The sequence below is a fragment of the Danio aesculapii genome, chromosome 15 (genome assembly GCF_903798145.1).
Source record: "Danio aesculapii chromosome 15, fDanAes4.1, whole genome shotgun sequence".
Taxonomy (NCBI): Eukaryota; Metazoa; Chordata; class Actinopteri; order Cypriniformes; family Danionidae; genus Danio; species Danio aesculapii.
The window spans coordinates 33,471,263-33,484,311 of record NC_079449.1 but is presented as its reverse complement, the minus strand read 5'-3'; the positions used below and the strand labels follow the sequence as shown (position 1 = coordinate 33,484,311).

The window sequence follows — 13,049 nt, the reverse complement described above, 5'->3', positions numbered from 1 at the left end:
ATACACTTTTCTGCTTGTGGGAAAAGTTGTTTGTGATGAGCGTTGGTTCATTATGTAACTTCCTCACCACCACCTGCATATGGCTGTGTTGATGTGTCTAACTGTGTAACAAAAAATGTGTAGATGTTGGTCATTCAAAATGATTCAAAAACATATTACCTCTATAAATTAATGAAATATGGTAGTTAACCGTAAAAATAAGAAATTACGGTTTGTACCGTATTTTAACGATAAAGTACTGGCAACCACAGCTGCCGTTTTATTACCGTAAATTTTACGGATTTACTTTTTACAGTGTTGGCAACTAAAGTAGAAGCTAATAAAAAGCACATTACAAGACACCAAAATGTCAAGGTAAAATGAAAAATAAAACCACATCAAGCAAAAATCCCAAACTAAAATGCATGATAGTAATAAATATTGTAACATAAAGTCTAAATAATGCCCTAAATAAAGTCCCGATAAAACATTAATTGTATTAAAAACAGCTATTAAAGTTCTAGAACTGCTCAAATTTAAACTGGGATAAAAGTTATTGTTTCTTTTAAAAACAAGCACTATTGTACTGTTTAACTCCCAGCATAAAAACATGAGATCAGACAATCACAAAAAAAATTGAGTAGTCTTTTTTCAATCAAATGAACTCTTCATATATTTTCATCATGCTTCATAACCTAATTCAGACCAGCATTTATGGCTGCACAATATAAACTTTCAGTGTCGATAACTTGGTGTCACCCTCTAAAAGTATTTTGATAACAATTACAATTTTCACAGGAGGGCTAGGACAAATAAAAACACAATTCAGGTGTTTAGAAAAAGTATATTTTATTATATAGTTACCACATTTTCTATTTTAAACTATAGTAAATTAGAGTTTAAAACTATAGTTTAAAATAGAATATAGTGGGCCACACTGCTCCCACCCACCATAACCCTGGCAGCAGGTCCCACTACCGGCCTCCAGTGTTTACCTGAGGGTCCTCAGAGCCCGTGTAGCACCCTGTCAAAGCGTGCACCTCAGGGAGTGCACGAGCTAACCGATACCCGGAATGACAGCCCTTCACACAGTAATACCATTTATTGTATTTTAAAAAAGAGTATGTTGCTTAAGGCTGTCGGCTGCTAACTTTCAGAATAGTGTATCTCCTTTCATATTCCATGGAAGAAAAATAGTCATACATATTTGAAGCAAAATTACGGTAAGTAAATGTTAAAATTTTGGTTAATTTAATGTGGTTATTAAACAAAAACATATTTAAGGACCTTTAATGCTATAATTCAACCAACATTGTTCATTACCTCACCATTTACCCGGAATGTTGCTCACTGGAAAATTTCGAGCAACAAACACGTAATATTCTTTGCGATATTGTGTACGTCCGCAAACCACGAAGAACTACACACAGACGGCCTGGTGAAGCTTCACAAAGAGGACTTCGTGAAATTGTCGTGGCTCCACTCGTACTGACAGTATTGAACTCACCTTGGTCAAGTACAAACAGCAACACGGAGAGAGAACTGTTCAGCTTTATAAGAAAGCAGATCGAATGTTTAGAACGCGACGTCCCCCACTGGCAGAGAATGACGTGAATCTCGGTAAAAGTGCTGAAGAGTTGAAAAACAGCCTACATTTGAAAGAAATCTAATTGCTCAAGCCCAGCTAAAAAACAACAGTAAACAACAATAGAAAACACAAAAGGAAGCCTTATAAACAGGTTTGTCATTCCAATGGTTTTCAATAATATGCCTTGTCTTTTAGTTTTTTAACCAGTTTCTTAAACTTTTTCCCCCTTTATGAGGAAAAAACTTTAGGAATTCTATAAAAGCTGTTCGCCATTTCTTATTTTGGCTGATTTAAACAATTATAAACAACATAAAACAAAAAAAATGTTGATGTTCTGATTGCGATTCCTATGTGTAAGTCCTACTTTGAAAACTAAAGTGCTATGAGTTGCACCAGCACAGAATAACCAGCAGAGGGAAGCATCAGCACTCAGAGAGATACTGAACTCACAAACGCATACTATGCCTTATTGTGACACAAATACTAAGAGTAGTGTGGTTAACATTTCACTTATTGTGGGATCCTGCATATAGTGGACACTAGTAATTTATTTACATCATTATAATAATTAAAACAAAGAGGGTTTCAAAAATAACATGGCAAACCTCAATCATTTAGCACGCTAGCAAAAAAAAAAAAAAAACAATTCTGATCCATTTAAGGATAAAAGGATCAAAATGCAACTATTTTAGCTGACTCCACTGTTTAATCCACAGGTCTTTTATCATTTATATCTTATGAACAAGATTATTGTGCAAAACGCAAAGCTCAAACAACATTCATTCATTTTCTTTTCAGCTAAGTCCCTTTATTAATCAGGGGTCACCGAGCGGAATGACCCGCTAACAATCAAACAACAAAACACTTCAATTTTTGACACCTTTTTCTTCTGCATATTGTTGCACAAAAAGTTTAAGTTGATTTATTTAAGAAGCACATTTATTTGTCTTGTATTTTATAATCTAACCATAAATACATAAAGCATTTAAAAAGAACAAACGAAAGATAGATAATCATTTAAAACACTATAAGTATTAAGTGAAGGACATCAGTAGACCAGATCTTTTAAAAAGGACATGAAAATGGACAGGGAAGAGGCCATTCTAATCGCTAGCAGAAGATTGTTCCACAACTGATGCCCAACCACAGAAAAAGCTCAATCCCCTTTAGGTTTAGGTCTGGACTGCATGTAGGACATCATGTAATAATACTAACGGAAAATGAAAAGTTGCTATTTTCTTGGTCTATAAGGCTAGTAACTATTTTCTCATTCCATTGTAATAGTCAATGATATTACTCAGCGTTGTTTCCAAGATGTAGACTATATTAAGGTGCTACGTAATATCATTACCCCCTGCTGCAGCCACGGTACAGCAGCAAAGTTCCTTGATTATTACGCTAGAATAAGAGTTTAGTTCCTAGCCAAATATAGCAACTTTTCATTATCTTTCGGCCTAAGTACATGGTGTAAGTGTCAAGATTTAAATGGAAAAATTATCAAAACTTTTTTTATGCTAATGGTCTATTCAGATTTAATGATGTACTGTATGCTAAGCTAGAAGTGCTTCCGCTAGACCTGTAAATCGGCTGAATGGATTCAACAATGGTAAAACTCAAGAGTTTAACTCTTGGGGACTTGTAAAATGAGCGTTCTTTTAAACTCTGTGGATTAAGATTGGGATGTCATTAAAGTTCATGCGCATGTAAAGGCTGACGTCCCAAAACTTCTGGCGGTATAGTGTATTTTGACTGTAAGCTTGTTTATCGGTCTCTTAATATGCATAGCATCATTTGCATGGGCAGATTAGTTCTCTGCTGGACGTGTCGTGAAATGTGTGTTTATCTTGTCCCGCAGGCGCGTGTTTCTGGACCGTGAGTGCCACAAAATGAACACCACAAGCCACTTCAGCAGAATGCATCATTGTAATTCCTTAATCCTCATTTCACACATTATTACTTTAGCAGAGCAGCACTGACAAGCAGACTGTTTCTATTTGGTTTGAACTTTGGTTTAACTATTGATGTAATTAACAATTAGCATCTACTATAAAGCACGATAGCATTCTGTTTAGTTAGCACTGCATTTTTTCCCATTTAAGTTGTTTTAAAAGTCAAAATGGTTCAAACAATATTGTATGGAAGGGCCTCGGGATGAAATTGCCCTCAGTACTCTTCCCCTCAGAGCGAAATGCAAAAAAGGGTAATTGACCAATTATCTTTTAAATTTGTATTTTGCAAATCTGACTTTTTTTTTGAGAATTAAAACTTTATTGCTTGCAATTACGAGTTTTGAGATTGCATCTTGCAATTCTGGCTCTTATTCTTACAATTCTCTTTTTATTTAGCATTTCCTGACTTATTTTGCATTTCCACTTCCTAATGGCGAGTTTATTTCTCACATTTGCGGAGTTCCAAGCTATCTTCAACCTCCAACTTTGTTTCTCACAATGTTTAGGTTTTCACATAATTCTGATTTTATTTCTCAGAATTATATTTTCAAAATGGCAACTTTGTTAATTTACAACTTACTATGGCTGTAGTAAGTCTCGGTAATTGCTCTGCCATAACCATTAAAGCAGCAGCAGCAGTGTAGCAGATCTATTCCGCCAAGACCAAACACATCAACATTACCATATACAGTTTAAATCAGAATTATCAAACCACCAGTATGTCGGATAATATTTTTTCTTCTGGAGAAAGTCTTATTTGTTTTTTTTTCTGCTAGAATAAAAGCTGTTTTGAATTTTTTTAAAACCATTTTAAGGTCAAAATTATTAGCCCCTTTAAGCTATATATTATAGCTATATAGCTATAAGCTATACCATCTTTATACAATACCTTGCCTAATTACCCTAACCTGCCTAGTTGACCTAACTAACCTAGTTAAGCCTTTAAATGTCACTTTAAGCTGTATAGAAGTGTCTTGAAAAATATCTAGTCAAGTATTATTTACTGTCATCGTGGCAAAGATAAAATGAATCAGTTATTAGAAATGAGTTATTAAAACTATTATGTTTAGAAATGTGTCGAAAAAAATCTCTCCGTTAAACAAAAAAAAATCTAAATTTTAAGAGGTTAGATCGCAGTAGCATGGTTATAAATCAAAAAGTTAGAAATAAACTTGCAAATCTCAGAACAGCATTTTTATTCTCAGAATTGCAACTTATACTCACATATACTCTATTTTTAATTGATAATTGTTTGGTATACTGATAATTTTTGCAAAATAAAAAAAAGGAAGATTATTCCACAACCAGGGCCCAACCACAGAAAAAGCTCAATCGCCTCTAGGTTTAGGTCTGTACTTCATGTAGGACATCATGTAATAAGACCAACGCAAGAGAAAAGTTGCTATTTTATAGGTAATTATGGCTATGAACTATCCTTTCATTCTAGTAATAATCAAAGTACGTAATAATCAAAGTACAAAGCATTGTTACCTACGTAGATGCAGACTATTTTTAGGCTCTGCATAATTTCATTGCACCTGCTGCAGCCATGGCAAAGTTCCTTGATTATTACGCTGGAATGAGGGTTTAGTTCCTAGACAGAAATAGCAACTTTTTAAATTTTTTGTCAATCTAAGTACACTAGATAGGAGTTGTTTTAAATAAAAAAAAAAAAAATGAAGCTAATGATCTAATCCGATTCAATGATTTATGCTAAGCTAAGCTAAAAGTGCTTCTGTCAGACCCGTAAATCGGATGAATGGATTCAACAATGGTAAAACTCATCAGTTTAACTCTAGGAGGCTTGTACTCATAATTGTACTCATAATTTTGGCAACTAAATAAAAAAGTGTGGTTTTTTTTTCAATATATTTTATTAGGAAAGATGTGATTTGGACTTTCCTACTCGCATAGAATTGGAACAGCTGGACTTCAGATAGTCCTCTTATAGAATGAAGCACATTGTCAAAAATCCCTGCAGGGGAAGCATGAATTTAGACTACTGTACACTCTCCACTCATTCTCTCCATCGCTCTCTAGCTCTCCCTCTCCCATATACTGCTGGCCTTTGTAAATTTGATTAATATCCGGCTCCAGCATTTTTCTGCTTGAGATGGCTCTTTTGCGCTGTTTATTAATGGCTGTTATGGTTGTGTATGCATAGTGACTCATACTGTGTCCTGTTTTCTGTCTGTGGGTTCTGGACAGAAGAGAGGCTTCACTGCCCAAACCAGTCACCAGTCTTCCCTCACTGTCTCCTTCTTCTACAGGGAAGACATGGAGCTTTATTCTGGTGCATTTAACCATCTGATGCCAAGACAAGTTCTGCCAGACAGCTTGTTGGTCTTGTTGAAATCATTTATTTCAGAGACATTTGCTTTCAGCATAGGGGAACATAATCTCTTCAAGTATTTTAATGTACTGATCCATGATACCTGGTAAGTGATAAATATTGCTAATGCCATAATATGAGAAACTGATATACTGTCGAATACCACTAGATCTGAATAGACCAATTTTACTCTCATCAGTCCACATTTGTCAATGTAGTCCTTGGCAATTTTTAGCCAATTTTCTTTTTTTAAAATATGCTTTCTTTCAAAAATAGTGATTTATGTGGGATTCTTGCTTTTATCAAACATATTCTGACTGTAACTGAGGTCATCTTAGATGTGTCTGGAGGTAATGTTTGGCTGAAACTTTGCCATTGAGACTATTTTTCAACTCAAATTATGCAGCGCACCCAGAAAGTATTCATAGCGCTTCACTTTTTCCACATTTTTTATGTTACAGCCTTATTCCAAAATAAATTAAATAGATTTATTTCCTCAAAATTCTACACAATACCCCATTTATTAAAAATAAAACACCTAAAAATTCACATGTATATAAGTATTCACAGCCTTTGCTCAATACTTTGTTGATGCACCTTCAGCAGCAATTGCAGCCTCAAGTCTTTTTGAATATGATGCCACAAGCTCTGCAAGCCTGTCTTGGGAATGTTTGCCCATTCCTCTTTGCAGTACCTCTCAAGCTCTATCAGGTGGAGTGGGAAGTGATTGTGTACAGCCATTTTCAGATCTCTCCTGAGATGTTCAATAGGATTTAGGTCTGGGCTAGGTTTTGTTTCTTATTGTCTGAGAGTCCTTCGGCAAAGGCGAATTCCAGGCGGGGAGAGGCTTCCGTCTGGCCACTCTACCATACAGGCCTGATTGGTGGATTGCTGCACAGATGGTTGTCCTTCTGTAAGGTTCTACTCTCTCCACAGAAGAATGCTGGAGCTCAGACAGAGTGACCTTTGGGTTATTGATCACCTCCCTCACTAGCCTTTTGCCTCAAAACAATCCTGTCTCACAGGTCTACAGACAATCCCTTTGTCTTCATGCTTGGTTTGTGCTTTGACATGCACTGTCAACCCTGGGACCTTATATAGACAGGTGTATGCCTTTTCAGATCATGTCCAATCAACTGAATTTACCACAGGTGAACTCCAATTAAGCTGCTAAAACATCTCAAGAATGATCAATGGAAACAGAATGTACCTGAGCTCAATTTAGAGCTTCACGGCAAAGGCTGTGAATACTCCTGTACATGTGATTTTTCAGGTTCAAAAATCTTTTTTCACATTGTCATTATGGGGTATTGTGTGAAGTATTTAGAGGAAATAAATGAATTTAATCCATTTTGGAATAACAAAAAATGTGGAAAAAGTGAAGCTTTATGAGTACTTTCCAGATGCGCTAAAGCTACATGTGGCATATTTCAAGTTTTGTTGCCACTTTGAAGCATTTCAGATTATTTTAAATAAACATCACATCATGAAGATCAACTCTTTATGTTTCCCTTCTCCAATCAACATAAATGACATTTTTCTTCAGATGTTTGGAACGACCCATCACAATTCAGAAAGAAATCAGTTTTTATAAGAATGTGTGACACCAACCAGCATAAAACCACCAACAAAAGCACCACTGTTTATATTATATTATTTATTTATCTTTTATACAATGTAATTACAATAGAAATATGTAGGTTTAAATACAAAATTCTGTAAATAAAGATTAAAAATAAACTCCACTGGTTTGTTACCACTACACTACAGTTTACAATCAACTTTATGAGGTAATTTAGTTCCCTGGTTCTGAAGAAACCCAGATTTTGTCAAGGGGAGAAAGTGTGGACAAAAAGACCAGGGCAAGAGAGCAGAAGAAATTCATCCATTCATCGCCATACAACATATAACGCTTGGCCAAATTACAAATGCATTGCTTTTGGGTAAAAAAAAAAAAGATTCATTGTGCCACAAAAGACCTGCTTGACCCTGTATTAAACAACTGATTTCAAAATTCAGGTGGTCAATTTGTAGCACATTTACTGTCAAAATGGCCTTTTGAAACAGGAGTTAAAAACATTGTGCCTGCCTTGAATGTCCATTGCTGTGAATGTTTTGTCTGGAGTTGACTTTAACTGAGCACAGTGTGCAGTCTGACTTTGATCGTCTAGCTATCCAGAAAGGCCATCTGATTCACACACACACACCTGCGTGATATTTTCACTTAGAAAAAATATAACTGTGCACCGTGTTCCAGAAAACATGAATGAGAAGGATCTAAGTTTGTTTCAGATTAACGGCACAAGCTCTTATTATGTAGAGTGTGTGACATTGTTCGCTGCAATTAAAGACAATTATTCCCTTTCTTAAGCAGAGTAAAACAGTGGTGATACGAAATGAAAGCCAAGACTATTATGCATATTCAATGTTTTAACATACTGCAATATGAGATATTTTAAGCATGCATGAGCGGGACTAAAATGACTCTGTCCCTTTAATAATCCGTGTTGTCGTTCCATTGTCACTGCTTGCCAAAACTGAACACTATAATAACATCCATCGTTACCATTTCTCCAATACTTCCTAGCCATTCTACTGCCTTAAAATAGTCACTAAGTTGCCTAAATACATTCTTGACAACTGAAAAGCCCCATCTTTCCTTTGAAGTTAATGTTAAGCCCAAAGTATACTTCAGTTTTTATGCACCTGTCAGCATACGTGCCTTTACCTATATTCCAAATTTGAAGTTGATATCACAAAAATCGCCATTCCTGTGCGGCTTTTTTTAGGCGCTACACTAAAATTAGCCACCAGGGGACATGCTAATGTGTTCTCCAATCACACAGTAATACATTGGCTCTGTTCCACTTCACTTTTAGACACGCACTCGTAAACTTTCCTTCCCTTATTCCCTCGAGGGAATCCCCAAAGCTGTTTTAAAGTGCGTTCTATTTGGTCAAGTGAACGAGTTTACATTGACATACCCTCAATCCCTAGATTTTGACAGAGGGAGCAAGTGGACTTCATATGTCCACTCAAGCACCGATATGTCCCAGAATGCAATGTGATTGTGACATTACAACAGTGTAGCTACCTAGTGCTCAAGGGTTTAGGGCATTCCATTTAAACCCATTCAGATGTTCTGCCAGTAGTGGACACTTGTGTAACATGATCAATGTACATCACAGTGAATGAGATGGAGGGAAGTTAGCGACTGAAGGGCATCCCATAGACTGGAAACACTAGCTTTTAATGTCTAAACATCTTGTTTAAACCCACCCCTTTTCGCAGCACCGTATAACAGAATTTCGCACGCTCAAACTCTAGTGTGATAGCGGCTTTACACGAGGATCGTTTCAGTGTTGACACCTTGTGGACAAACTAAGTAGTGCAAAACCCTGTTTGAGCCGAGGATACAATCTTTCCTCATCCAAATAGGCATCATTCAGATCAACTGCATACTAATATATAGTATGCGAAAAACAATACATGAACTAAGTAGTGCTTCTGAATTCATAGTATTTGAAAAAAAAAGTAGGTGAGAAGAACCCAGATGATGAACTACTTCCATCAAGACTTTTATGAATGGTTGTAAAGTGACACAACTGATTTTTGTATTGGATATAATACCTCCTGAAAAAATTTTAAGTATTCTATACAAATACATTATAGAATGCTCTTTTTAACAGTCCTAAAAATGTAGTACTTACTTTAGCCTGATGTATACTTCTGCATCGAGTAATTGCCATATCCCACGTAACACACAGTCAAAGCCGTTATGAGCATTTATACTTTTGTATTCTGTCTGTGCTGCTCTACACTCACACTTTTAAAATACAAGCATTATTTGGCAGTGTTTTGGGGTTTACGCCAGAAATGCTAGCTTGATCTCAAGAGAAAATGCAAGTATTTTACGTTTTGTCAGTTTAGTGGCTAATTCGTACATATACGACTTCAATCGTACGAAAATGTACAATTTTAAAAATGAGACATGGCACTCACACCCACCCCTAAACCCAACCATCATTGGGTGATGAGCAAACCGTACTAAATTGTACGAGTTAGATCATATGAATTCATACGGATTAACCACTAAATCAAAAAAGTTGACGAATTACCGTAAGATTGCATTGGAAATGCATGTAATGCTGCTGTAGCAGTAGCTCGACTCACACTCATTCAAGAAAGAAAGAAATGGGAACCGCCGAACGTTCAACAAATTGAATCATAAAGTAAACACAAAACAAAAGCATCCATTTGAAGCTCCTCCATGGGACACTTGTTAAGCACTCACATCACCAGCTTGGTTCCGCTCTCACGGCTCCCTGCCCCGCCCATAAAAATCACTGCTACCAAGCTGACCAATCACAGATCTTGCACTACACATTTTTTTTGTGATGTGACATTTTTTGAGAGGAGCGCATCTGGGTGTGGCTTACGCTGGAACTACTATCTGCACTCGATGCAGAAATATAAATTGGCCTTAGTAAGTGCTGTTGGAAGCTTCTGTAGCTTTTCTCAGGCTACCTTGAATCAACATACCAGAATAGAGTTGCCACCTAGTGGACAAAATAATGAAAAAAAAGTATTGTGTATATGCGACCTGCACATTCTGAGATTTGTACAATTACAGAAACCAGGTGAAGTATGTACAGTACATGCGTACTATTCAGATAAGGAAATTATCATGCACTGTAAGCAGAGCCTCATGTTAAAATGCGTAAAAACTGAAGTACACTTTGGTTGACAAGATTTGTACATTTTAACATTACTGGCTAAACAAGGTATAAGTAGAAAACTTTAATGCTCAGAAATGTTCCATATGTTCAATTAACAGATGTCAAGGACACTCTGGTGGCCTTACGGTGTAGTTTTTGCATCGCGTTACAGGTCTCAATAGTATAAACAAAGTTGGAATGTGTTTGTTGGTGGAACTTTTGGTATTCAGAGTAAATAGTTCACAATTTGGAATCAATGAAACAAGATGGCCACAAAAAGGGCAATAAATAAAAAGTCAACTCAAAGCATGCTATTTACACCACAAAGTAAACTCAAGATACCGTCGATTCTCAAATCTAGCATTTTGGTGAGTCAAGTTTCAAGTAGCCAATCATTCCACCTGTAATCTTGTCACCCTGTTCAAGACAAATAAATACGGGAAAACCAAGAATAATTCAAAATCCGATTAAGAAATAAGCTCTATAAATCAAGTAAAAACAATAAATAGATTTTGACCGTCTCCTAATTTCGATATTACTTTTAAAAAACCATTCATTTCTTTCAAAGCAAGTGTCATTACTGGTGAAAAGTCATGTGCAGGTTTCTCTTTTAAGCTATCCTGTAAGTGCCAAACAAGTTATGACATTTGTTCCCATTCTCCAAATCTGAAAATTACACTCTTGTATGATCTCTTACATCAACTAATGCCCTTAAACAGACCAGGAGCATATAAGAAAATCCTTGAAGGGACAAAAAAGGGGGGGGGGGGGGGAATGGGGTATGAAATAGTCCCTTCTTTTTCAAAGTCTCCTTACAATTACAGTTCAATCTCAAAAGTCTTCTGCAAGTCATTGGAAAACGGGTTTTGCGCCTTGGGTTGTGATTTGGACTCCAGGGCGGCCCACTTCGCATCAAAATGCTCGGCTTCCTGGGAGTTGATTGTGGGATTGGGATTCTCCATGGGCCAACCAGAACTGCCTTTTACGGCAGTACCGTTTTGTGTAACACTGGTGGTCGTTGATGGAAAGGAGTTTTGTGGGTGGCCGTTGACGGTTGGAGGAGAGGCGAATGTGTTGGTTGAAAAACCTCCAGGAAGGGTGGGAAATGCAGAATGTTGGCTCCCGCCGAGCGTACCTGTCTTAGGCCCCATCCCGACCCCAATCGCCACTCCACCTCCTGTACCGGCTGCACTGCAGAATACATTCGCCACCATCTGTGAGGGTGTGATGCCCACCACAGGTACACTTGCATTAGGATAGGTCATGCTGTTGGCTAGAGTGGGCATGTACGGCTGCATAGGTACAAACGCCGGTTGGAGTGGCTGTTGGGTGAACATACTGACGGGAGCAGGAGTGACGTCAAAAGCCATCGGGAATGGCTGCATGGAGGTGGGGAGGGAACCAGGTGCGATGGGCATGGTGGGCACCGGTGGAGGCTGCTGAGTGGGTGGTGGTGGTAAAGTAGGTGGAGTCTGCTGTTGGGATTTCACTGCTTTAGCAACTTCCTCCAGCCATCGTTCTGCTTCGGACGGGGTTCGTTTGTGGCCGCCCTGAGGAATGGGTGGAGGAGACTGGACCGGGGGCTCTATTTGGACCCATGAGTTTGTAGCTGAGGAACAGAAGGTAGTTGAGAATGTTAAATGCCTGTTCTGTTCAGGTCAAGTGAATATTGTTTACCACAGAATTTATCATTCAATATTCGACCATAAATATATACCATATCTTAAGCCCCATCCACACCGCCAGTAACTGTCTCTCTACTTGGCATCAGCAGCTGGCAGTTTGGTAGGTGTTATCACTGCTGGTTGGCTAGTAACATTTGTGTATGATTTTGACTCCTTTATGTATAGAAAAAATGGTTTTCTTGCTGCTAAAACAAACATTTTAGGGGAATTGGCACAAAAATTGCTTAATGTAATGTCAAGATTAAATAAGGAAACAACTAGAGTTGGGATGGTATATATCGTTACTGCAGAATAAGGGGTCGATCACACCGAATGTGCTTTTACGTTCCAAAAACTCAAGGCGCACCACACATCTTTTTGTTGTCAAGGAAAAAAGAAGTGCAGTGCACTTTTTATGTCACTACGCAATGACTGAATCAGCTGGGTATTGTGCAAGAGTGATGCTGTTGATAATAATATAATTGCAATATTTAATAATATTGTGATATTCAAGATTTGTGAAGTTATACAGCTCCGGATAACTCAAAACATTAACCACTAGCCTCTCCTCCATCTTCAAAAGTCTCTGTAGTCCTCTTGACAACACAAACACTGCAGTCACCTCAACGGAAACCCCGCCTCTGCTTTCATTTGATTGGAGAATGAAAAAGACACGACTGACGTAACGCGCATTTTCTGCTCAGATTTTATTTTTTTTCGACTGCGAGCACACAGCGCGTAATGGCAAAGACGCGAGACGCAGCGGACTGTTAAAATGCAAGGCACGCAGGGCACATAAGCAATGTGCAAAACGCTCGT

General features: G+C 37.6%; 1 protein-coding gene across 2 annotated transcripts in view; it reads right to left on the bottom strand.

The window, feature by feature from the left end:
- Positions 1–11,333: 11,333 nt before the first annotated feature.
- numbl (NUMB like endocytic adaptor protein) overlaps positions 11,334–13,049 on the bottom strand; it is a 91,922-nt gene continuing 90,206 nt past the window's right edge. For both annotated transcript variants that reach the window (XM_056473642.1, XM_056473641.1), the window contains exon 9: positions 11,334–12,175. In XM_056473642.1, coding sequence (XP_056329617.1) covers positions 11,385–12,175 — 791 coding nt within the window. In that variant the 3' untranslated portion in view covers positions 11,334–11,384. The remainder of the gene's footprint in view (positions 12,176–13,049) is intronic.